The 23,577-nt window shown below is 49.3% G+C and overlaps 10 protein-coding genes across 10 annotated transcripts; 4 read left to right on the forward strand and 6 right to left on the reverse strand.

Annotated features, from left to right (window-relative positions):
* Positions 1-707: 707 nt before the first annotated feature.
* On the reverse strand, positions 708-4,845 carry N7520_005614 (putative sensor histidine kinase/response regulator; the record flags this gene model as incomplete). The annotated part of the gene is made up of 3 exons (XM_057139548.1): positions 708-979; positions 1,029-4,702; positions 4,775-4,845. 3 exons carry the CDS (start codon positions 4,843-4,845, stop codon positions 708-710), a joined length of 4,017 nt encoding a protein of 1,338 aa, XP_056993554.1.
* A 795-nt stretch (positions 4,846-5,640) lies between these two features.
* Positions 5,641-7,952, reverse strand: N7520_005615 (uncharacterized protein; the record flags this gene model as incomplete). The annotated part of the gene is made up of 5 exons (XM_057139549.1): positions 5,641-5,883; positions 5,936-6,514; positions 6,568-7,565; positions 7,651-7,760; positions 7,819-7,952. 5 exons carry the CDS (start codon positions 7,950-7,952, stop codon positions 5,641-5,643), a joined length of 2,064 nt encoding a protein of 687 aa, XP_056993555.1.
* Positions 7,953-8,222: 270 nt separating this feature from the next.
* On the forward strand, positions 8,223-9,452 carry N7520_005616 (NAD(P)-dependent alcohol dehydrogenase; the record flags this gene model as incomplete). Its single annotated transcript, XM_057139550.1, has 3 exons — positions 8,223-8,529; positions 8,575-9,203; positions 9,249-9,452. 3 exons carry the CDS (start codon positions 8,223-8,225, stop codon positions 9,450-9,452), a joined length of 1,140 nt encoding a protein of 379 aa, XP_056993556.1.
* A 45-nt stretch (positions 9,453-9,497) lies between these two features.
* Positions 9,498-10,985, reverse strand: N7520_005617 (uncharacterized protein; the record flags this gene model as incomplete). Its single annotated transcript, XM_057139551.1, has 2 exons — positions 9,498-10,912; positions 10,961-10,985. 2 exons carry the CDS (start codon positions 10,983-10,985, stop codon positions 9,498-9,500), a joined length of 1,440 nt encoding a protein of 479 aa, XP_056993557.1.
* A 561-nt stretch (positions 10,986-11,546) lies between these two features.
* N7520_005618 (putative 2-deoxy-D-gluconate 3-dehydrogenase) lies at positions 11,547-12,444 on the forward strand (the record flags this gene model as incomplete). The annotated part of the gene is made up of 3 exons (XM_057139552.1): positions 11,547-11,669; positions 11,726-11,941; positions 11,995-12,444. The coding sequence occupies 3 exons, from the start codon at positions 11,547-11,549 to the stop codon at positions 12,442-12,444; spliced, it is 789 nt and encodes a 262-aa protein (XP_056993558.1).
* A 392-nt stretch (positions 12,445-12,836) lies between these two features.
* N7520_005619 (putative L-serine dehydratase) lies at positions 12,837-14,243 on the reverse strand (the record flags this gene model as incomplete). The annotated part of the gene is made up of 1 exon (XM_057139553.1): positions 12,837-14,243. One exon carries the CDS (start codon positions 14,241-14,243, stop codon positions 12,837-12,839), a length of 1,407 nt encoding a protein of 468 aa, XP_056993559.1.
* A 1,682-nt stretch (positions 14,244-15,925) lies between these two features.
* Positions 15,926-16,943, reverse strand: N7520_005620 (putative 3-oxo-5-alpha-steroid 4-dehydrogenase; the record flags this gene model as incomplete). Its single annotated transcript, XM_057139554.1, has 2 exons — positions 15,926-16,783; positions 16,857-16,943. 2 exons carry the CDS (start codon positions 16,941-16,943, stop codon positions 15,926-15,928), a joined length of 945 nt encoding a protein of 314 aa, XP_056993560.1.
* Positions 16,944-17,181: 238 nt separating this feature from the next.
* On the reverse strand, positions 17,182-18,942 carry N7520_005621 (RNA methyltransferase, TrmH family; the record flags this gene model as incomplete). Its single annotated transcript, XM_057139555.1, has 1 exon — positions 17,182-18,942. The coding sequence occupies one exon, from the start codon at positions 18,940-18,942 to the stop codon at positions 17,182-17,184; it is 1,761 nt and encodes a 586-aa protein (XP_056993561.1).
* A 210-nt stretch (positions 18,943-19,152) lies between these two features.
* N7520_005622 (uncharacterized protein) lies at positions 19,153-20,845 on the forward strand (the record flags this gene model as incomplete). The annotated part of the gene is made up of 2 exons (XM_057139556.1): positions 19,153-19,433; positions 19,486-20,845. 2 exons carry the CDS (start codon positions 19,153-19,155, stop codon positions 20,843-20,845), a joined length of 1,641 nt encoding a protein of 546 aa, XP_056993562.1.
* Positions 20,846-21,433: 588 nt separating this feature from the next.
* Positions 21,434-23,374, forward strand: N7520_005623 (Zn(II)2Cys6 transcription factor; the record flags this gene model as incomplete). The annotated part of the gene is made up of 2 exons (XM_057139557.1): positions 21,434-22,440; positions 22,498-23,374. The coding sequence occupies 2 exons, from the start codon at positions 21,434-21,436 to the stop codon at positions 23,372-23,374; spliced, it is 1,884 nt and encodes a 627-aa protein (XP_056993563.1).
* Between the last annotated feature and the right edge of the window lie 203 nt (positions 23,375-23,577).

Below are 23,577 nucleotides of genomic sequence, written 5' to 3' on the forward strand. Positions count from 1 at the left end.
GGGGCTTCAGGTCTGGGAGTTTGGCGAAGGCAACGACTATCTTCCGTCGACAAATGCATCCGATATATGCGGTATGAGATGACGTCGCGTGTATGTGTGCAAACAAGGGCTCGATTGGTATCGTGTCGCCGGCAGGTATTCGATCGGGCATTTTGGAGAAGAGCCAAGAGAGGAATCCTGCAAATACAACCATCCTAGCCTCAGTGAAATCCATACTATGGTGGAATCGGATGGAATATTGGATGACTTCAAAATCTTGGACTCAATACGCGAAATGGTGGCCGTGAACCAGTGTTGTGCTCCTGCTGGAACTTCCTCATAGACCACTAATATCACAGATCCAAAGTGATCTCGATCTTCTGACACCCATGTTGAAGTTAACGCCTGAGATGCTTCCATACGAAAACTATCCATTTATTTAGTGACGCTTATTATTAAAAATAGATAGAAAATGGAATTGAAAAAAGCGTATTTTAATTCAAACCCAAAAGTACTTCCTAATATCCATATCCCATCCAATCCCAATCCAATCATACCCCATCCAATCCCAATCCAATCCAATCCCAACCCAATGTAATCGTAAATGATCAAAGCTGATTTGGCTTGATCTTCATGACAAGGGAGATTCAAACAAAAAAGCAACACAAAATAAGGAAAATCGGATATAGACTAGACACCAAAACGACCGCCGGTATTGATACATCAAATCATTGAGAGTGTTTTTTGGCCTTGCCTGAGCTTCTCTCGTGCAATAGAGTGGATAATTGTTTTCTTCGGATCGGTTTCGCCAAAAAGAGGTCCATTCCTGACCCATAAGCTTCGTTTTGAGCACTGGCACTTGCAAGGCCGGTCAGAGCGACAATAGTTGCAGGTTCAAATGATTCTTTCGCTGAAGCATCGAGCGTTTTTTGATATTCCCGCTCAAAATTGCGAATATACCGAGTAGATTCGAATCCATTCATTCTGGGCATAGAGATATCTGTGCGTGTTAGAATAGTGCTTCATATACAAGAAGAAAAAAAACTTACCCATCAGAACCACTTCGAACTTTCTAGGATGGGCTTTGAAGGTGTTCAAGGCCTCCAATCCATTGCGGGCAGTCGCATACCGGTATCCTTCTTTCTTCATATACGCAATCAATATCTGCATGTTGATATCATTGTCTTCAACCAGTAACACTGCCAAAGACTCCTCCTCTATCTTGGGCAGACCCTCTCGAATTGGCAAAGTAACGGCATCACTCTCGTTTTGAGAAAGATCAGTGTCCTCGGTTTGCCGCGAGTCGTCCATTTCGTCCAAATTGGAATATTCATTATCTATCGCCTTTTTGCCAGCTTTGTGTTTCTGGAAGTTGACCTCATCTGCACGTTGTGCTTCAGTATCTTCTTGGGAAGCTGGAGATGACTCCGATAAATGGGACGCTTTCTTCCCCGGAAGTTGATCCATACTAGAGCCTCTTCCATTCAGAAATTCCCGACGTTGTTGTCGCCTGATGCACATGCTGAATGCCTTGGCCAACTTGCGGGGGCCACAGGGCTGGCTGATAAATTCGACAATAGCCCCGTGATTCGATTGGTTTGCCGCACTAAACATGAGATGTGCAGCCTCCGGCGACCGAGAAATCACCACAATTGGAATTCTATGATTCTCATCATCGCTATGGGGATAGTTCTCGGTTTTTGATAACCAAGATTCCCATGTGTTCACCGAATCGGCATCGGTCTGCACTGCAACGTAAAAATCGCACGAGGGGAGAATAGACTCGTCCGATAGGGACAAGATATGGACATCCATCTCAAACCAGTTCTTGCACAATTTCTCCAAAGAAGTGCGGAGGATTGTATCGCGCTCGAAGATGTCAGGCGATCCCAGCTCCAGGAGTCCCACGGTGGCTCCACGTGTAATGTGTTTTACTTTAGCAATGGACTCAGGTTCGGACGAGTTGAGGGGGGCGTTTGGAGCGGGCACGTGGGTTAGAGTGACTCCAATCGAGACTTCGGTGCCACGACCCCGGAGTGAGCTGACTTCAATATAACCACCCATGGAAAGGACTGCCTGGTGAACAATACTTAACCCGAGTCCATTTCCAGGGGCAAGCGAGTCTTCTTGTGTGAACGGAGTGAATAGACCATTCTGTAGATACTCCATGCTAATTCCTCGACCCGTGTCCTTGACCGTGAGAGTCACCTTGAAATCAGTAGGTCCTCCTGGTACGGCGTCTTTGACAGGAGTGACAGGTGATGCCGTTAGCTTTACGAAGATAAAACCGGTATGGGTGTACTTTAGGGCGTTGCCGAAAATGTTCATCATGATGCGGCGCCAGGCGCCTATTTGGGTGAAGAAATTCCATTCGGCGGCTTCATCAATATCCAAGATGATACTGATCTGACCCGCTTGCTGGGAGGCTCCCAAGACGTCGAGTGCCATGGGGTTCGGACGGTCTGTCGCAAGTGATGTTTGTGGGCTGTGGTAGAAACTGTGGCCTGCAAACACACTTTCCATTACCTCTTCCAGGACAGCATCCAGCTGGATATTAGACTTCAGACTAATCATCCCACCATGCCGTGTCCGCCGTGAAGGCTTCATACTATTGGTTGATGGGTCGGTGTTGTTGTGTCGTCTTGGCCGGCTTTTCTGTTTGTGGATGGCTTTGTCGCCTCCTCCCTTCCGGAAATTGTTGATCTTCGAAAAGTCCAGCAAATGATTGATGGTATCCAACAATGTCCGCCCGCACGATTCAATAGTGTGCACCAATCCGTGTTGAAGTGCGTTCATCGCCGTGTCCCGGAGTATTTCTGACGTGCCAAGAATGCCATGGAGAGGACTTCGTAATTCGTGCGAGATGCTGCTGACCAGGTTTGTTTTTGCCTTCTCCGACATCTCGACATCCAGACGATGAACCTCCGCCATAATACTATTTCCGAAGGCCGACAGATACGTAAGCTCAGTCTCGGACGTGAAGACGCGCCGAGAAGTGTTCGTCCATACCAGAGCGCCCGAGAACCATCGAGCGCGGTGTGAATCCCACATCGGCAGGAGAGCGATGCTTCGAGCGTCCGGGAAGAGTCGAATGAGGACATCTCCATCCTCTTTGACCATGGCACTGCGCGTCTTTTTCCGGGGTTTTCTTCCTTTTCCACTAGTGGGGTCTGTGGTGATTGACTTTGGATCCTCACCTGCCAATGAGTTCTTCCGTGGTCCATCACTGCTTTCGTCCGAGGATACCGATCCCCCTTCGTTGAAATTGAAAATCTTGCCATGCGGGTAACGCCGCAAAAGCGCCTTCAGCAATACTTCCCGGAGGACAAGTCCTGCTCTTGAATCGTTGTTGATACTGGATGTAACCGAAGTCGAAAAGCCTAAAATTTCACATACGGTCGTGTTCTCTGGGATGGCGTTCTCCCCGACTGATGAGGGAGAGCTTCCCTGGGAATCAGATCCGGTGCTATCGTCGCTGCTACCCATGGAGCTTTCCAAACTTCCGCTATCTGTTTCTGGCCCCTTTCGTTTCGTATCACTGACGAGACCACCATAAGACCCGATGCTCGCGTCGAAAAACGCCACGCCTTGGACTTCTAACGACTCCCGGATGAGGTTAGCCGCTCGCGAAAAGACTTGTCGAACTCCAATGGAGAGCATGTCTTCTTGTAGATTCTCAGTCGACGTGCTTCGGACGGAGAAACTGGTTTCCGTTTCGGCCTTGTTGTTGAGGCTGGACATCTGATTGACACTGGCGTCTGAACTCTTGCCGGACTGGGTCGTGGACGGGGAGATGGATGATCCCGGGGAGGTGGATGACCTTGGGGAGGTGGATGATCTTGGGGAGGTGGATGATATGGATTCCTCAGACCCCTTTCGGAGACATGCTTGTGACTGCAGCGGCTCGGATAACGGGTGGGTGTGGACAGTTCGGGGCAGACCGGATTTAATTCGTGCATTTTGCTGCAGTATATTCAGGTGGCCTTCGTCGTTTTGATGTTCATTCTGGCGTAATCCGGTGTCTTGTACCCACTCATTGCGGAGCGTTGCCTTGCCTTCCACAAAGCTTCCGAGACCCACAATCATTCTCTCTGCACGATGATGTTCCGCTTTGCATCGAGCCATATCTAAGTGGGTCATGACGGTCGATGCCATATTTTGCAGGAACTTTATTGACCGGGCGTCCAATTCTGATCGTGGCTCGTCATCGATAATGCAGTAGGACCCGATCGTGATGCCTTTGGAACTAATGATGGGGGCGCCTGCATAGAACCTCGCTTTGGGAGAGCCGGTGACCAGGTTCGATTCGACAAACCGAATATCCTCGCGCAGATCAGGTACCAGGTATATACCCCCATCAACCACATTTTTATCCTCCTCTGATGTCATTTGCGGTAGTAGGGCGACATGTTGACATATCCAATCCTCCTTTGGGACAACGCAGCAACCCATCCACAAGGCGTCTCGATCATTATCCACTGTATCATCTTGAAGACTGAGGGTTTGGGTGGCCTCTGCGAGAATATAATGCTGGTCTCGGCCAAAGAGCGAAATGAAGGCACGTTGAGCCTTCAACCTCAAAACTCCCAGCTGGGCGAAGGCCGTCAAAGCAGTATCAGGCGACGATCGGGGAACATAGGCAGCCTGTTGATCCTGGACGTTTTCAGGTGTTGCGGATACTTTTCGGCCAGGTCGGAGACCTTCAAGATCGAGTTTGAGATATCTGTCTTATTCAATACATGGGGTTTCAATTCGCATTCGGACAGTTATGGAAAGTGGGATCCTGTCAACGTACTTGTAGAGTTCTCTCTCTTGTGCTAGTCTGAACTTCGGTAGTCCGGATTGCGCTGGCTCTGACGACGCCATTCAATAGGTCTATATAGTGCGTTCGTTCTGATATATCTTTGACCCTAATATGGCTGCATGGCTCAGTTAGACAATGGAAGAGAGTCTGGACTGAAGATGGAATAATAGCCGTAGCGTGATGGATTCTGGAGTGACCACCCGCTATCTTACGTAAGCTCCGAACCAATGATATGTACAGGTGTGAACAGTATTAGTGGGCCGACGGTTCAATCAATATATGACGTCAATGGTATGACGTCGGTGGTATACGCCTCCTTCACATAAGAAGATGAGGGCCAATCAGGTTCCCAGGAACGAGTGCCACGGATAGGGTCACGTGATCAGCCACGGTAGCCAGGTTTCACTAAAGAATGGTCGTTTCAGATGACTCAGCAATGTAAAAAATCAGGCAGAATCAGGCAGCAACGGGCCAAAAAAGCCCATTGGGTTCGGCCCAATGGGCCGGCCCATGCCGAAGTCTAGGACTCGTATATACTAATGTACACTTTTGTCGGGATATAAAGTGTAATCTTAAATAGAAGTAAATACTCCAGCTGGGATAATCAGTAAAGTTTTATGCCGGTTAGATAGCATATTGCACCGTACTGCTGCCCTGTTTAACTTCTATTATAGCTGGTTTCAGCTTGTAGTCGTACCAATATGGATTTGAACAACAGCTGATCCGATTCATAAGAAATCATTTTCGGGAGGAGAATTTAAGTATAACCGGTACAGCATTTTCATGGAGTTTCATATATATATCGCAGCCATAAAAATTATCAAGTTCGTACTTTACACCTGGGAAAATTGAATTCATCACATGTCAACAAACTCGCGGCGAAGATACTCATCGTCCTTGAGCTGGTCAAGGTAGCTCGCCACCTTGGTCGTTAAAGTATCAATGTCGTAGCCAAAGAAATTGTATACAGCCTTGCCAGGAAGACTTTGCCCGAAGCGCTTCACATTAATACCTGCGTCCGCATACCGTTCCCAGCCAGTAGGAGCATAGGGCTCAATAACAATAGCAGGAATGCCACGGTGTCGGCGGAGAGTGTCTCGCTTATAATCCAGTGACTGTTGCTCGAACAGACGCTGGCAGGGGGAAGCTCACCACGCGGGCAGTGATACCTTTATGGGCCTTCAACTGAGCAGCAACCTCCAATGCAAAAGACAACTCGGCACCAACACCGATCATAGTCACAGTTGCAGACTCGTCTTCCTCAAGGACGTAAGCTCCCCGAGCCACTGCATCGCGACGGGTCTGCTTCAACTGAGGCAGCGCGTGGCGCGATGTGGAGATAATTGTAGGGGTCTTCTTCGCGCCAATGGCTGCGATCCAGGCCCCAGCAACTTCTTCGCTGTCACCGGGACGGATATAGAGGATGTTGGGCATGGCACGGTATAAAGCAGCAAGTTCGATGGGCTGATGAGTAGGACCGTCTTCGCCCATGCCAATAGAGTCGTGGGTGGCGACGTGGATTCCCTGAAGATGTTGCAGGGCACCCATGCGCACGGCCGGAGCGGCGTATAAATAGAACATGAAGAAGGTCGAGGTGACCGGGATGATAGTGTTGGGGGAATAGGCAGCCAGGCCATTAGAAATGGCACACATGGCGTGCTCGCGAATACCATAGTGAATGTAACGACCGGAGTAATCTCCGTTGATACCACAGGTAGTGCGTAGGTCAGGCTAATAGTGTCAGAGAAAGAGGTCTATAGGAATCTACAACTCCGGATACTCACATGTTGGAAATCAACCTTGCCAGGCCAGATCATGTTGACGGATGGGGACAGATCGGCTGTTCCAACCATGAATGTGTCAACCTCTTTGGCGATGTGGTTGAAGACAAGACCAGATGAGGCTCGGGAGGCGGTTGCCTTCTCAGGGAAGCTTGAGGGAATATGCTGCTCCCAGTTTACTGGCAACTCACCACGAACACGGGCTTGGAATTCTGCACCAAGCTCTGGGTGTTGAGTTGTGTAGTCACTGACCAACTGGTTCCATTCTCGCACCCACTGCTCACCACGAGCAGGAAGTTCCTGGAAGAACTGGCGGACTTCATTGCCAACAACAAAGTGCTCCTCAGGGTTGAAACCATAAAGGATCTTCAGGTTAGCAACGCTTTGGGGACCAAAAGCAGCTCCATGAGCAGTAGCGGTGCCAGCCACATGACTTTCCAGACCGATGATCGTCTTCACGTTTATGAAAGTGGGTTTTTCCTGCGAAGCACGAGCCTGCTCCAAAGCACTGACAATGCTTGCAATATCAAAACATCCATCCTCAACATCAATAACATCCCAGCCACTCGCACGCATTTTCGCGTTCACATCCTCGGTGTTGGTAAGGTCAACGGATCCATCGCAGGTGATCTGGTTGTTGTCATAGATCACAGTAAGGTTGTTCAAGCGAAAATGTCCCGCAAGAGAAATTGCCTCCAGGGCCACTCCCTCCTGCAAACAGGCATCGCCAACCATGCACCATGTGTGGTTGGATACAACATTATAGCCGGGACGGTTGTATGTAGTTGCGAGGTTCTTAGTCGCCATGGCAAGGCCAACGGCATTTGCGATACCTTGACCCAAAGGACCAGTAGTCACTTCAATTCCCTCATGTTCTATCTCAGGGTGGCCAGGGCAAAGGGCATCCACTCGGTCTGAGTGGTAGGACTTGAGTTGATCAAAGGTCATGGCTCTATATCCAGTAAGGTGCAAGAACGAGTATTGGAAGAGGCAAGTGTGACCTTGAAATTTTGAGTTAGTATCTATCGAATACCCCCAAGGCTCATCACCATGGAGTGCTGCGTAATTCCAAGGTTGAAATCTTACCATTGGAAAGAACAAATCTATCCCGATTGAAGAAATCTGGGGTATATGGGGCGTAACGCATGATATATTTCCACAACGAAACACCGATCGCAGCCATACCAATAGCACCACTAAAAGATTTTATGAATTAATTGCCATTCAAGTTTCACTTTCAATTGTTTATCTTACCCAGGGTGACCACCACTAAATTGTTGACAGAGATCTGCGATCAGCAGACGAAAGGTCTTGAGGACTTTGTCATGATCCTTGGAAGTCACAGGCACTGATACAGCCGTTTGGCTGTTGGTATGAGTGACAGCCATGTTTATAGAATGTTTTGATTTAAAAATCAAGTGAAGAACATTCGAAATATCCAGTCCATTCATATAGGGCGAGTGATGATATCGATAAACACTACCTGTTCCGGTAGTTGACGAAAGGGGAAATTTTAAGCACGTCCTTGCCAATGCGGCAGATTGAACCACTCCCCCGCAGTGTTCTATGTCACGGTCTCACGATGCGAGGTGCTTTGCCGCCCAAGCATATTTACTTAAAGCAATGACCATGTCCGTCAACTCTATTAGCTCTCAACGATGGCTCCAAATCCAGTGGATTACCCCGCATCGCCGGAGCGGACCGTCATCACGGCCTCACATCCCAACCCGTCCTTGCAGGTAACTGCGGATCACAATCTAAAGTCAGTGGATGCGCCTATATATGCCCCAGGGAGGGGTGAAGCGCTGGTACACATCAAAGCTACCGGTATTTGTGGATCAGATATTCATTTCTGGAAGACCGGTCGCATCGGATCATTGGTCTTTGAGGGAGATTGTATCATAGGCCACGAAGCTTCGGGAATCGTGTTACAGTGCGGCGATGGTGTCACTGACCTGAAACCAGGTAAGAGCCCAGTGTACACTACTTGGTCAAATACTGATCTATTAGGCGACCGTGTGGCCGTCGAACCTGGTGTTGCCTGTGAAGCATGTTTCCTTTGCGACGATGGACGATATAACCTATGTGAAGATGTGCAATTTGCAGGTGTCTATCCATACGCTGGTACAATGCAAAGATATAAGGTGCATCCCGCCAAATGGCTACACAAACTCCCGGACAATATCAGCTTCGCGGACGGAGCACTTCTTGAACCCCTCTCTGTTGTCATGAATGGGATCAAGACCGCAGGGTTGAGCCTGGGTCGTGGGGTTGTTGTATGTGGTGCGGGACCCATTGGTCTGATTTCACTAGCTGCTGCACGCGCATCTGGTGCTCATCCCATTGTTATAACTGATTTAGAGCCTACGCGACTGGAATTTGCGAAGGATTTTATCCCTTCGTGCATCACGTACCAGGTAGACCGGACAAAGAATGATCAAGCTAATGCCCAGGCCATCCGAGCTCTGTTTGGAGCGTCAGAGTACGTTGCACCTATAACCGTCCTCGAGTGTACAGGGGTTGAGTCCAGTGTATGCACGGCGGCATTTACGGCGCGACGTGGGGGCACCGTGATGATAATTGGCGTGGGCAAGGCAACCATGAATAATCTCCCATTTATGCACCTTTCTCTTGCCGAGGTATGTTGTTCAACGAATGTCCATGGCTGTTGCTGATTATCCTAGATTGATCTTCGATTTATAAATCGATACCGTGATACATGGCCACCTGCAATTGCATGCCTCAGTGGTGGTATTCTCGATCTGAAGAAACTGGTCTCCCATATTTTTCCTCTGGAGAGAGCACAAGATGCCCTGCATTTGTGTGCGGATCCTAGCAACGGTAGCATTAAAGTATTGGTTGTGGATGGCCAAGAGGCCTCGCTCTAGTTGAATAATTACAAGCTCATGACCGTTTTTGAAGGTTCTCTGCGACTAATCCTGTAGGGATTCAAAGTCCGCCCGGATTGATGCGCATATTCCATCGATGAGAGACTTCTCTTCCTCCACAGGGATACCCAAAGCTCCAGCCTGCCAGTTTACTGTGCACATCAAGCTTCCCCCTTTAACACTGATAACGTTAAAGTTAAGGGGCGCACTGGGAACGTTCGCTGGTTGTGAAAAGATCATCTTACTGATGCTGCACTTTTGATCTGCGGCACCCCCATCATTAAAGGCAAGCAAGTTGCTTATTTCATATGAGCAATCTCGTTTTCCCCCAACCTTTCCCAGGGTCCAATTCCGAATGCTAGGAGCGTATCTGAGCAAACCAATAGATTGGTCTTGTAGCCTCGTCGAGCACTCGGCCAGTCTCTTCGATATCAAACTGGCATCTGTCCACATGTAATCTGGCAGCGCAGGAGACTCCGGCAGGACTGCCCGCTTATGCACCTCGTAGTGGCCTGTCACATAAAGACCCCAAGAAAGGGGTGCTACCCCAATAGACCTTCGCATGTCAACAGCAGTACCTGAGACAAAGTTGGTGACACTGGGATCAACGAAAGCCTTGCTCAACGCGCGGACAACCATCTGGTGAAGCATTCCAGTGAATTTGGTGTCATGTTTTCTGCAGATTTGTAGAGTCTTCTGCAACAGCGGGGCCTCGATTTCGAGCATTTTCACTCTGCTGGGGCTGGTTTCCGCCGGGTCGAAAAAGGCAGGCGCCCCAGTCCAAGTCTCAGCGTCAACCGTGCTAGCATGCGCCTGCAGTCCTAGCATCGAAGCTAGGAAAGTTGGCAGGTAAACCGCTATCAGCGGTCCAAGCAAGAACTTCCATGAAATAGGCAGTCTTTCGGGCGTGTCAAAGGGTGCTGGAAGGGTTCGGTCAGGGAGGTTGATTAGGAAAGGCTGTTCTCCCTCGGGACGAACCCCGTCTCGCCACGCATCGAGAAATGTGCGATGGAAGGCGACTCCGACCATACCGTCCCCGAGGGAATGGCAGAAGGCGAAATTAATTAAGCAGCGAGTTGCCGCGGAGTCCCCTGATGCCAAAGGCAGTACGACAATCCTCCAGGGGGGCGTAGCGGCAGGCCATGGACGATCGAGTATCTGCGGCAGGACCTTTTCAAAAGTTGTTGTGTCATCATCAAAGTTGTCGTTTTGGATGATAGAGATATGATCTTGAAAATTGATGGTCGGAACTGCATGATAGGACGACTTTTCGGTGTCTTTATCCTTGGGGACGACGGATAAGAATGAGTACTTCTCAATGCACGCCTTCAGAGGGGCAATGAAAGATTCAGGCGAATCCAAATCTATCCTTTCACTTGCAATCTCATACACTGCTCCTACCAGAAGAGCATTATAAAAGCCGACATCTTCGCGACAGATTGTGCGGCGCTCATTGGGACCTGAAGAGTGGTTAGTTTCAGGTCATTACTTAGGCAATCGGGACTTACTAGCAAATCTCAAAAACGTGGACATTTCTATGGATGACTGTATTGTGAAACCTCGGGAAGCAACAGATATTTTCACCGGGTCTTCCGAGCCGCAATAAATAGGGGCGATTTGATTAGATTGCGGTTCTACTGGCCAATCAATATACGGACGCCTAATTGTCTACATCACGTGCCACGCTTCGTTAATGAGGATATTCCCATCTTCCAATGCAAAGATAATACACAATACAGGGCTTATATTGATACTTCTGTAATGCATCGACGCTGGAGTTCAATTTTGGAGTTATAAACCACTGCTTACATACAACAAGGGAGACCTTAATCTAAAAATCAATTTTCAACCGGTTTGTTGACAGCTGATTGATTTCCAACTCTTCTTATTTATTAGTTGATTCGTTTGAAGGGGGAAATTCATCATGGTTTGGTCGGACAGATTTTAACCGTCAATTGCCGTCGGTATTTGGTTAGGTAACGGAAATTTCCTCTTTTGGAATCACCCCGCGTGTGGGGAAAGAGTCAAGTTATTTGTTCACTTGTCCTTGTTTTCTTTTCCTCTTTCACCTTAATTCTTATTCTTTGAAACATAATGGCAGCATCTCTATTCTCACTCAATGGCAGGACTGCCCTCGTCACCGGTGGCACACGAGGCATTGGCCAGGCCATGGCCATTGCCTTAGCCGAAGCCGGCGCCGACATTATTCTGGTTCAGGTAAATCTTTGAAGGATCTAAACCCAAAAGGCCAGATCAAATCTAACACATTTCAGCGAGATGAATCCAATACCGCCACCAAGGATGAGATTGTCAACCGTCTTGGTCGTAAGGCCTATATTCATGTCGCCGAGCTCTCGGATCGAAAGGCCGTCAAAGATATTGTACCTACATTGGTCGGTCAAGGACTCAAGCCCGATATTCTATTGAACTGTGCTGGCATCCAGCGAAGACACCCGAGCCACCAGTTTCCCGATGAGGACTGGGATGAGGTTAGCCAAGATCGATACCCACTTGATTGAATGTACTGACCAAAAGAATATAGGTCCTTGAGATCAACCTCACATCTGTCTTTGTACTCTGCCGTGAATTTGGTGCCTACCTACTTGCACGCGATGCTTCCGAGTTCCCCTCGGGTCGCCGCGGTTCTATTATCAACGTTGCCTCTCTCCTCACATTCCAAGGTGGCATCACCGTACCCGCGTATGCAGCCTCAAAGGGCGGTATTGGACAGCTCACCAAGGCACTCTCTAATGAGTGGCTCAGCAAGGGTATCAATGTCAATGCTATTGCACCTGGATACATTGATACTGATATGAACGTTGCCCTCATTAATGATCCCGACAGGAATGCTGGCATCATGGCCCGCATTCCCGCTGGCAGGTGGGGTAAGCCCGAGGACTTCAAGGGCGTAGTCGTCTTCCTAGCTAGTGCCGCTAGCAACTATGTATCAGGAGATGTTATCACTGTTGATGGCGGCTGGATGGGCCGGTAAGTCCGAGAACAGAAATACTGACAATTAAGGATCTGGAGCCTTCTTATTGATCTTCACTTCTGCATTTTGTATATAGAGATATATTGCATCCAAAAAACTTGTCGAAATGCACCAATTTTACATATAGAAGGACTCATGGGTCATTTACACCATTAGAGGCTCATATCCACAAGCTAGTAGTCCCAAGTCGAAAGTGGACAGCCTGCCTGCCGTGTACTGCGTTCTACTTCTTAGTTTCATGTATACCGGAGCATTTCAGTTTCATGAGCAAAGAGTATGCATTGGCATTGTAAAACTATCCGGGTAGTATCAAGTTAAAAGTAAGATCATCATCATTATAAACATTTGAACACCAAAATGAAGAAAGCCAGAAGAGTCTATAACGCTATGATTCAAACCCATCCCTCCGACAACAGCTTTCTATATTCACCAGCCATATCAATAGTAACATTACTTCCACCACAGACAATGATAACAACTCTGCTCTGAGAGTTGAGGTCTGGTAGAAGCTTCTTCAACTTGGATGTGAGTTCTGGGGTCTTTGTATCACTGCTTTCCGTCCGAGGCTCGGAGTAGACTTCATTATCCGTCGATGAAGGCCGGTCATCGCCGTATCCCTCATCCCGGGAGGCAGAGTCATCCAAATCTCTCTTCCGCTTCTTAGGGCTTTGACCCTCGACGACGGGAGTTTCCGGCCCAGCGGTAGTAATAGTGGCAGTAGCAGTGGCGGCGTCGCCGATAGCCGCTTCAACACAGACACCACATGCAAGTTCGACAAGAAGTCGCTCATCATCTGCAAGGCGAAGCACACCTCGTGCAGCCTCGGCGTCTGTGAGCACGGCGCTGTGGACTTTGATACCGGGTGGAGGAGACATGGCGTATTGGAATGTGGTTTCGGAGACGCGGATGGCGCCAAGGGAAGTGGCTTGGGAGGTGATCTTGGGGAGGGAGACGAGGGATTTCTGGGCCATGGCCGCTGCTAAGGAGTCGGTACCGTCTGTTTCGATGGCTAGGATGTTGATAGGGCTGGGGGTGGTGGAGGAAGGAGCAAATGTGGTCGTGGTGGTGGTACTGGTTTCCAATGAGGTGTCCAAGTAGGAGTGGCTGGTGCTGGAATATCCATTGTCCCTTTGCTTCATAGATCGCCGCTTCTCAATACCCATAACGAGGCCATTCAGAAGTCCACCACCACCGACACTGCAAAGGACGGCATCTAGAGGGAGTGCTCGCCCGTTGTAAGCTTGCTCTTCCTCGGCATTAGCGGCCGGTGGGAGTTGCTTTTCCAACTCATCAATAATGGTACTGTTACCCTCCCAAATGGGTTCATTATCGAAAGGGTGCAGTGCAATCTTTGCCACGTCCTCATCATCCCCAGAGCTGGTCTTCATAATAACGTCTCTCATATAGGAACCTGCCTCGAAGAAGGTCTCGCCATGGCGGATGACGTCCGCGGCACCGGCAGCTTGTAGCTTCTCCAACATCAAGGGCTTGGTGGAGAGAGGTACCACGACGGTGCAGGGATACCCTAGGGTTCGGGCAGCACACACAGCGGCTAATCCAGCATTTCCACCGGACGAGGCGTAGAAGTGAATTCGGCGGTTTGCATATTCCGGCTTGCGAAGGTGAGATAGAATCTGGTTTCCCATCGCACGGGACTTGAACGAGCCACTGGGCTGAACGTTCTCGAGCTTCAGGAAGATCCTACACCCCGCAGCCCGAGAAAGAGCAGCCGATTCGACAAGTGGCGTTTCGATCCATGGTGTTTTCAAGGTCGGTGTCTGGTATTCGGCAGAAGGCATGATGCCTGTTGTTTGTTGGATGAATGTCAAAGTTTAATCGTATTGTTCAAGGGAGCAGAGGGAGGATCTCTTGGAGATTTTTAAGTATAAAGATGTAATCCCAAGACAGGACAGCGGTTGAATAAATGAAAGGGCCGTCAGTGAGTATAAGATCACAAAATAGATAAAGACGAATCCGATATGTAAAAATAATGATAGCCAGTTATTAAGACCTATTGGTATACAAAGGACATTTGATATATCAACAGAAGCCCTAGTTTCTGGGTTTCCCGACGGGCAACATGCCCCGTTTTCCGATGGGAAACCACCCTTTCCCGGCCCGGGGCAAGAGATAGGGACTAACCGGCTGTGGATTAAGTGACCTAAACAGTAGGCTGGACGTGTCCATGAGATCAATTTTTGTAGCTTTATCTTAGCTAATTGATACCACTGAATCCTGTTTGGGTGTCTCCACCTTCTCAAAATAGCCTACTGGAGGCCATTGAGCGCGAATACATGATACATCGCCGACCAACGGAAACCTCGAAACTCCTCCGCAGCTCTATTATTCGGCCTTGAAGACGCGGGGGTTTTACTCATAAAGTTCCCGGTGAGGTCATTTGGTCCACAATCCACGTTATGCGGGAAGACTATCGATCATACTTATAATAGGTAGGCAACTCGTCCATAGAAGAATAAGAGGCAAAGACCGCAGGCGAAATAATTCCTTCTGTAAGAAAATCAACGCTCCACATGACTTGTCGGGAAACTCAGTCAGCCTATGGAGCTCGGAGGCATAATGGGTCTTCATTGGAGTGGCGCATTGTTCCCTCAGCCGCGGACATTTCGACGAGCGGAAGCAAGACTAGGGAAGGAACTCTCAGTTCCGGTCGGTCTCAACATGGAATGATGGAACCCTGCAATGTTGAAGTCAATAAAGCATCGGCTGCAATAGGCGACGTGGATATTGCTAATGTATGTTTGTTGCGTTGGGATGATCTGTTAATTCGATTGACCGAATGAGATGAATAATGCAACGTGGAGCACGCAGATGTGTCACCAGGTCAGACTATTATAGTTTCAATTAAGAAACGCCCAATTTCTCGTCCAACTCGTAGACATCCCGTCTCATATGCCCAGGTTCAAAGCATCCCAGGCACTTGACATTGTCGTTGCTTTAGGGGATCCAAAACGATAAAGATCAGGGTTATCAGCCAGTGACAACCCCAATGGCACTTATCTGCTCCATCTTGACAGATCCCCTAGATAAACTTGTGGTGATATCGCCCACACCGATGGAATCCTGTGCACGGTTAGCAGCGGTGGTCTTATCTATCGCCCCACCAAAGATAACATTAGCGTAACCTATCTTGATAGCCAAAGCTTATCGATTATTCAAGCGCGATAGAATCGGATTTATACACAACTTGTGTAAGAAATGCATTAACTTCCTTGGATTTGAAATTGCCGAGAATTGAGTAGCCGACATGAAGAACATGGTGATAAGAGGTGGGTCGCAATTGTTCCCCAGAATCTCAGGCCCGGTTGATAGACAGGCAATTTTTATGCAAACTCAAGTGTAATGGCATCAATGTTATGTGTCAAGATACAGAAGAATAATACATGCTTGTGGTCACTGTTGAAATGCTAAATGTCTTATGTTTCAATTATCTATGTTCTTTTGATACGATACCTCTTATCTTTTAAAATATCCAGGGGATCATGAGCCATCGGTCCTGCACGGCCTCTCCGCCAAATTTATGCATATACCACTCCTTGGTTGTCTGTGCCGTAAGACCAAGGTTCACAGCCACAAAGGCCAAGCATGCCAACAAAGTCTTATTCACCATCTGACCCGGTGGTGCTGCAAGAAGTGCAAGAGATAGATAGATGATGCACTCGGCCCCGTAGTGAGGGCATACGACCGCGCGGAAAATAGGGTGATCGGGAAGAGTGTACTTCTTTAATGAAAAAAGAAAGTGGTGACAGTCGTGCTGTAAGCCCGATGCCATCAAGAATAGTGGAACACACAAAAAGGTGCGGATAGTTGGAGCATTTGTCATTTTCACGTCATCAATTGTGAGATTGCGCGATAGGATGGTGCTGGATCCTTCAATCCAAATAGCCACGCCGGCAGCCAGGTAGAACCCCAACCCCAGAAGCCAGTGTACAACCCACATCTGTGAAGATGAAGGCTTCGCAAACTTGTGACTTTCCCACAGCCGGCGCGTCCCTTGGATTGAAAGCAAAATCCAGCAGATCAGGACTTGTGTGAGGGATATAGAATGACGTGCATGCTCTTCGCTGACTCGTGTCGCGATAAGTTGGAAGACTCGGCCCCGAAAGACCAGCTGAAAAGCCCAGAATACGGAAGAAAGAACAGAAGCAATGTAGAACTGGGCGAAGTAGCTATGAGGAACCTGCCAAGTGGCAAGGTAGTCGAGCAAGCCCAAGGAGGTGGGGGGATTTGGTCGTGATTCAGGTGTAGAGGGAGATGCAGCGCGAGGACCATAGACTAGGAAGCGAGAACGTAGAGAGGTGGGAATGCTAACCGTGATAGTCTGTCATTTGACAAGTCTGTTAGTGGGATTAATTCATTGGCAACGGGGATCAAGTCAAGCGTGTGTTACGTACAGTGGCAGCGGCTAGAAGGAAAAAAGCGCGCAAGGCATCAACGGCATCCATGCCCATGGCCTCAAGGGCGCGATCGACAACATCCATGACCTTGAAGCGCGGTCCAATCGGAATTTGTTAGTTCTAGATAAGTCGATAGCTTCAAAGGCGGGCAGAAAGTCAGAATTTACCGCCCTCGGAGCCGCGGCCTGATTTTGCCATTGTTTACCGGGAGTTTTATCTTCACCTGGACGATACTACTACTTGTTTCTCATGGAAAAGGGTAGAACCACATTGATATATTACATTGTGTTTTATTAGAGAAAAGAATATAATACAGCCATGTTCACCACATCTCGTTCTTGGACTTCTTAACAGCCCCAGATAACGCCAAGGGTGTCCGCAGGAACATTTCCATCAGGATTGCGGCAGCTACACTGACGTTCAAACTATCGATCCGTGCAGGGTCAGATTTGACTCCCAGCTCCGCACTGTGTCGCGCACCAGGTATGCTGACAGTCGCGTCCGCATGTGATTTGATTTGCACACTAAGTCCAGACCCTTCGCTGCCCATCATCAGTACGCTCGGGGCTTGAGTCGCGAGAAGACCACTATTCGAATCTCCACTAGCTTCAGCCCGGCCAATATATGTGGCACCTGGACCCGGTGCATCGGCAGCGTAGAAACGCCAGCCATTGGCTTGGGATCGTTTTATGAAATCAACTTCATTCTTGACGTGAAGCAGAGACATGTTCTCTGCCGCGCCAGCAGATGCCTTGATTGTCACAGGCGACAGAGGCGCAGAATTGCGACCGGCAAAAATGATCGCATCGATTCCGAGGTAATAAGCAGATCGAATAATAGCACCTAGGTTGCCGGGATCGACAACCCCGTCCAGCAGTAATGCCACAGGGAAACGTTGGGACTTTTCCCCTTCTGGTGAAACAGGGGGCTGAACGACTGGAAGACTGTCATCTGTACCGTTCACTATGGCTTCCTCCCGAGTCTGTGGTGCCAATTCCACGCGGAAGTGGCTCTCAGTTGTGGAGGGAACTGACTGAAGGCCACGAACAGGCAGCTTAGGCAATGGAGAGGCTTCCAAAATGCACCCGTTGTGTGGTCGACCAGCACTCATCTTGTCGAATATCCGATCCCATCCTGCAAATGCCAACTTGATATTTATGTTCTTCGTGAGAGCCAGCTTGCGGAGAGCGGCTTTTGATGGGCTAAGTTCTTCATCGGCGGCCTGGTAAAGATAAAGTTTGTAGACTTGACGCCGACTGCAGCGAAGTGCGGCTTCCACCGCACTGGTGCCGTAGATAAATTCCGAGGCAGGGGTGGTGTAGGGAATGGAGTCTGGGACTTTCACATTGTCCTTGACACGTTCCGGCATGGTCTCTGATACCCATTCCGAACGAGGTCTTATTGATGACTTTGGATTTCCCCGTCTGGGTCGTTGGCTTGGTGTATCCTGGTTCCATCTTGACGCTCCACTGGCCTGGTGTTCACGGGGTAGAGCTTGAAAATTACCATTCCGGATGAATTCCTTCTCATCAAATGCAGGCGATCCGGATTGTCTATCCCTGAAAGACTTCTCCTGTCTGTCGTCCCGGCGTGGGTAGTTGCGCGGCATCTCATCGGAATCGGCTGACCTGACACGCTTCTCCTTAAATAACGTTTCTTGCCTGTCATCCCGGCGAGGGTAACTGCGCGGAACCTGCCGCTCATCGGGTTTGTTCGACCTAAAACGTCTCTCTTTGAAGGACTTTTCCTGTCTATCATCCCGGCGTGGGTAACGCGGAGCCTGGCGCTCCTCGAATCCGGTGGATCGGAAACGTCTGTCTCCGAATGACTTGTCATCTCTATCATCACGTCGCTGATAACCTCGTGAGCCCTGGAAATCATCGCGTCGTCCATCGCGTTGTACTCTTGGGCGGCCATCCTCATCATCCGCGATCCTTGAGGACGATGACCGAGGACCAGATCTGCGAATGCCACGGCCAATCGCAGAATTGAGCGACGCTTGTCGAACTGTTGTCCATGATGACTGTTGTGGGAGTTGGATCACACGCCAACCCAAAGCTGGACGATTAATCGAGCGAAGCATCTTGTCTTAACTGCTGTAGTATATGTAGCTCCTTAAGTGATCCAGCTGTATTTTTTTTAATTCTATCTGCTTATCGATAAGACTTACGGGGGCCAATGAAGGCCCGAGCCCGGGAGTCTGGACCGCTGAGTCAGCGAATCAATATCGATGCGCGGAATCCTGTTACGCTGCGCTTTGCGACCAAGAGCTTGTTCCTTGCCCTGCCTAATGATGGATCTTGCCAGTCTATCACGGCCTGCAATTCTGGCCCAGTGCTCTCGATGCTCCAGCTCTTTAGCGGTACTGGAGAATGAATGGGCAACACTGTCAAACGCCTATTCTATTGCGACAGCATGGCTAAGCGTCAACTTCAACCGAATTTCTATTTCAACAGAGAGAAAACAAATCCCACAAACACCGGAATTTCATCTTTTGCGCGGGCGCACTACCCAGGAAGTCACTTGCAAACTTTGCCAGCAGAAACTGGGCGCTCTATGCACCTTGGATAATGGGTAGGTATCATGACCTCGGTGACGACTCTGAGATGTGCTGACTGTATGCTAGCCCTAACATCTTCTGGAAGATGTCCAGGGTTGCCTTCAGGGAAGTTGTGACCATGCGAACCGCCGAGCCCATTTTTAAAGACGGTGCCCTTGAAAGATTTCTCCGTCCGACCCCTCCAGAACCCGTTCAAGATCGCCCCTCCACCCATGACGCCGCGTTAGTCCCAAGTAGCACATTCGGTGTATCTAAAGACCCGGCCTTGCAGCGACAGATGCAACACCAGGGGCGAAGTATTGATCAGATTTCGAGCTCCGTGAACCACTTGCAGGATACCATGACAGACTTGAAACATTCGTTTACTTCGCTCCGCATCGAACTCCAGGGACCCAGTCGCCACATGGCTGAAAATGGAAACCTCAACAGCCAGGGCTTTGATATGGTTGCGACTGTGTTGAAGGAGTTGAAGTCGAAGTCGGACGAAATTGAAAAATTCAAGCTGGAGATTGAGGCATTGAAGTTGAGAAACCGGTTCATGGAGGAGCGCAGGCCAGGTAACACGGACTATCTGTCTACAAAGGATGAGGTGCTGCCTGAGGTTCAAAGCCCCGGTTTGCTCCAGGCAGGAAGAAAACGTGCTTGGCCCGATGCCTTTTCCACCGGTCGCTCTCACACGGTCGCAGACTCGTTCGGCGAAGAAGACATGATTGATGGTCTGGCATTGGAAAATCGATCGACATATTTGGTTAGCCTCCCTATTCAAGACTCACATAGAATCACCAATGGCGAGACTAAGGGTCAATCGCCATCCGGGTCTCCAAGTGGCCATGATATGAATCATCGGCAACCCACCAGGGCCGCTGTCGATAATCAAAGACCGATGTTTTCCCAGCAAAGTCCGACCAAACGACTAAGGGTAACGCAATCCTCTGTGGATTTGTCCCGCACACAGTATAACCCTGAAAAGAGACGACCCGGCCGGCCGAGGAAGTCTATTAGCCAGACTTTCAAACCCAACACTGCCCAAACATCCGACACTTCCCAACGAAACTCAGAGGCGGGTACCGAGTCCAGCTCGTCTGTCCAAGTCCCCACAGTACTTTCAAGTCCGCAAAAGCAACCCACCAGCGGTCGTCCTCGGCGTACTACACGATCACGGTCTATGGGTCCAGCGGAACTTAACCGTGATGCACCGAATGAGACAGATGCCTCCAATGGAGAACCTATGGAAGAAAGTTCCAACAATGAACCGGTTAGTCCCAAGAACGGGGACGCAACGACTGGTGAACATGACGGCGTTCGTGTCGAGGACTCCGAGGCTATGGCAAAAGAAAGGCGTAAAGCCAAGGTTGCGGCGCGGGACGTCATGACCCGGATTGCTATGCAGCGAGAAGAAGTTATGGAAACTGATGAGTCGCGGTAATCCGATCCGCCTATCATGATGATATGAATGACTTGTCCCAGGATAAACTGCCTTGGGGCGATCTGTATAGTACCCGGATTGATTCTAGAGAACTCCACAGGACTCAAGGGCTTGATGAGTGGGTCAATGGCCGTGCCCTTGGGAACCAGTATAGGATGAAGTTCCCAATTTGACCAAATTTGTCCGACAACTCGGCAAACCACAACAATCACCTCGTAAACCGTACCTGTGTAATATATTCAACGTTCCATGGTTGCCCTCGATGAGTACCAAACCAGTTAGTGGGGAAGCTGGGATGCATATCATTATGAAACTCCACATATGCATTATACTACAACAATTCCAAGGTTTTACGACAATGAAATCCATAGACCAACAATAGATCAATGCTCCGTATATGTTCTGATGATACTGAATAGGGGCAAATCTGGGGATCGGGCGTAGGGCGGTCAGAAACCCGTTTATTGTGCCCATTCAATGATGGGATCCCCCCCGGCGGGGAATGTAAACCTACAACCTAACTCGACCCAATACGAAACTTACTTTACTACATAAACCCCCCCCCCCCTTCATGGAATATCGGTGACCATGCCCACGGCCACTGCATTTCTGGATAACCCCTTATTGAAGGTTAGCCGGCCTGTCGCCGCATGCTCGCGCTGTCGTACCGCCAAAATCAAATGTGATGGGAAACTCCCTGCGTGCTCCGCTTGTGAAAAAGTTGGCAAGGGGAACACCTGCTCAGGTGCTAGTGACGAGTTCGCCAAAGGCAAGGAACGGAGCTATGTCGCGTCACTCGAAGGTTACTGTGACAAACTAGAAAAGAAACTCGCCCAGCTGCGAAATCGTCAAAATTCCTTATCTGCCGAAGGAAATGGAGTCGCCCGGGAGGTTTCCATCACTGCGACCTCTTCGAGTGGCCCTCCTGGAACAGCCCATCGTCGAGAGGTCTCCGATATCGATGATCTTGTGGGTGATTTTGGATTCTTGTCCGTGAATGCGACTTCACGCGATTTCCACGGCATCACATCTACGACCAGCTTCGCCAATCTACTCTTATCGGTTACGACTGTCGGATATCCCCCACCGCCAATTCCGAACTCACTTCCCCCACGACACGAGGCTACCCCATTACTGCAACACTACTTTGACAATATCTTTGTTCAACTGCCGTTCTTTGTGGAGACCAGCTTCTGGACATCGGTCGATGCGGTCTATCAATCCCAAGGCCGCTTTGCCAAACCATTCGACCACTGGATGCTGCGTATGGTCCTGGCTATTGCCTATGCCTCGCTATCATATCAGAACAATGACAAAAGTCATCAACGGGCATTGGGTCTTGTAGCAGAGGCATTGACTTATGCCGGAGAGGTCCTCCGTCCGGGATCTATCGCGTGTATCCAAGCAATCCTACTGCTAGCACAGTATTCATTGGTGGACCCGGGGCGATTCCGTACCTGGTATTTGGTAGGAATGGCAATCAGAGTGGCCGTGGATCTGGGGCTCCATCAAGATCCACCCGCAGAGGTCTTGACAAACTCAAATCGGCTTGACATTCGTCGGCGTGTTTTCCATTGTCTTTACGCCTTGGATAGGTACGCAATTCGGCACTCTGTTCGGTGATCAGACTACTAACAATAAATTTGCATCAGGGGACTCAGTTCTGCCTTGCAAAGGACATTTTCCTTCTCTGATGATTCAGTAAGCGTGGAAATGCCCTCCACCAGCAACTCGACCAATTCTTCTGTCAATGAACAAAGTCACATCTTTCTCCGAAGCCCAGCACCAGCTCTACATATCGTTCGGATCCGACAAATCTTGTCGGTCGGTTACGCCGATATGTATTACAAGTCGAGGGAGCCTTCAGAGCAACCCCTCGTGCAAATCTGGACCCTCTGCCATCGGGCTCAGCAATGGTACAACGAATGTCCCCAGAATTCCCCCAGTCACTTCTCTCTCTTATATCGTCTCGAAAAACTCTATACTATAATCATTCTCCTATCACCTTCTCACCAATACCCAATTCTCTGTGACTATAACAGCGCGCTCCTATTCGACCGGTCCATGGACTATATCAGCCTGATTCATCAAGTTCTTGAAACCCCTGGCTCCCTCCCTTTCCTCAACTTCCTCGACATCCAACGTGTACATCAAATAGCGCGTCGCTTCGTGGAGGTTCTCTCCCAAAATTACGACCTGCTCCTCAGCACAACCGTCCCAAGCCCGCCTCCAGTCCCCGCAGGCACCCCCGCCCCTCCAATACTAGACGAAGAAGACCGAATAAACTGCCGCCCTCGCGCAATTCGATGTCTCTCATATATTCGAGATTTGCTTGAATACTCTGCGCGAAAGTGGGAGCTTCGGGCCCCGCTCGAAGAGTTCGAGCGCGAGTCCGCGGCCTTGAATGATTTACTGTTGAATGACTCCATTGGTTACATGGAGATGCCGATCCGGGGCGGTTACCCTCAATCCTCCCCCCACGGATTGCCGCTGGTCGGCAACGAGTACCCCGGATACCATTTAGGATGATTCGTCATGTGTGATGATTTTGGTTGGCTCTCAATCTTCAAAATGTTTAACGTTGGATATGGATCTACCTTTGGTTTATGATGAGCTTGGGATTACCTATGCCCATGAGCTATTGAATTTGTTCGTCAAGCATGGTTCTTATGTCTTTAATATTTCCAATAATCAAAATGCGTCCCAATTTCGCTACTTTGTGTAATCTTCAA

This window comes from Penicillium odoratum (assembly GCF_028828045.1).
Source record: "Penicillium odoratum strain IBT 22623 chromosome Unknown utg000005l_segment0_segment0, whole genome shotgun sequence".
Classification (NCBI taxonomy): Eukaryota; Fungi; Ascomycota; class Eurotiomycetes; order Eurotiales; family Aspergillaceae; genus Penicillium; species Penicillium odoratum.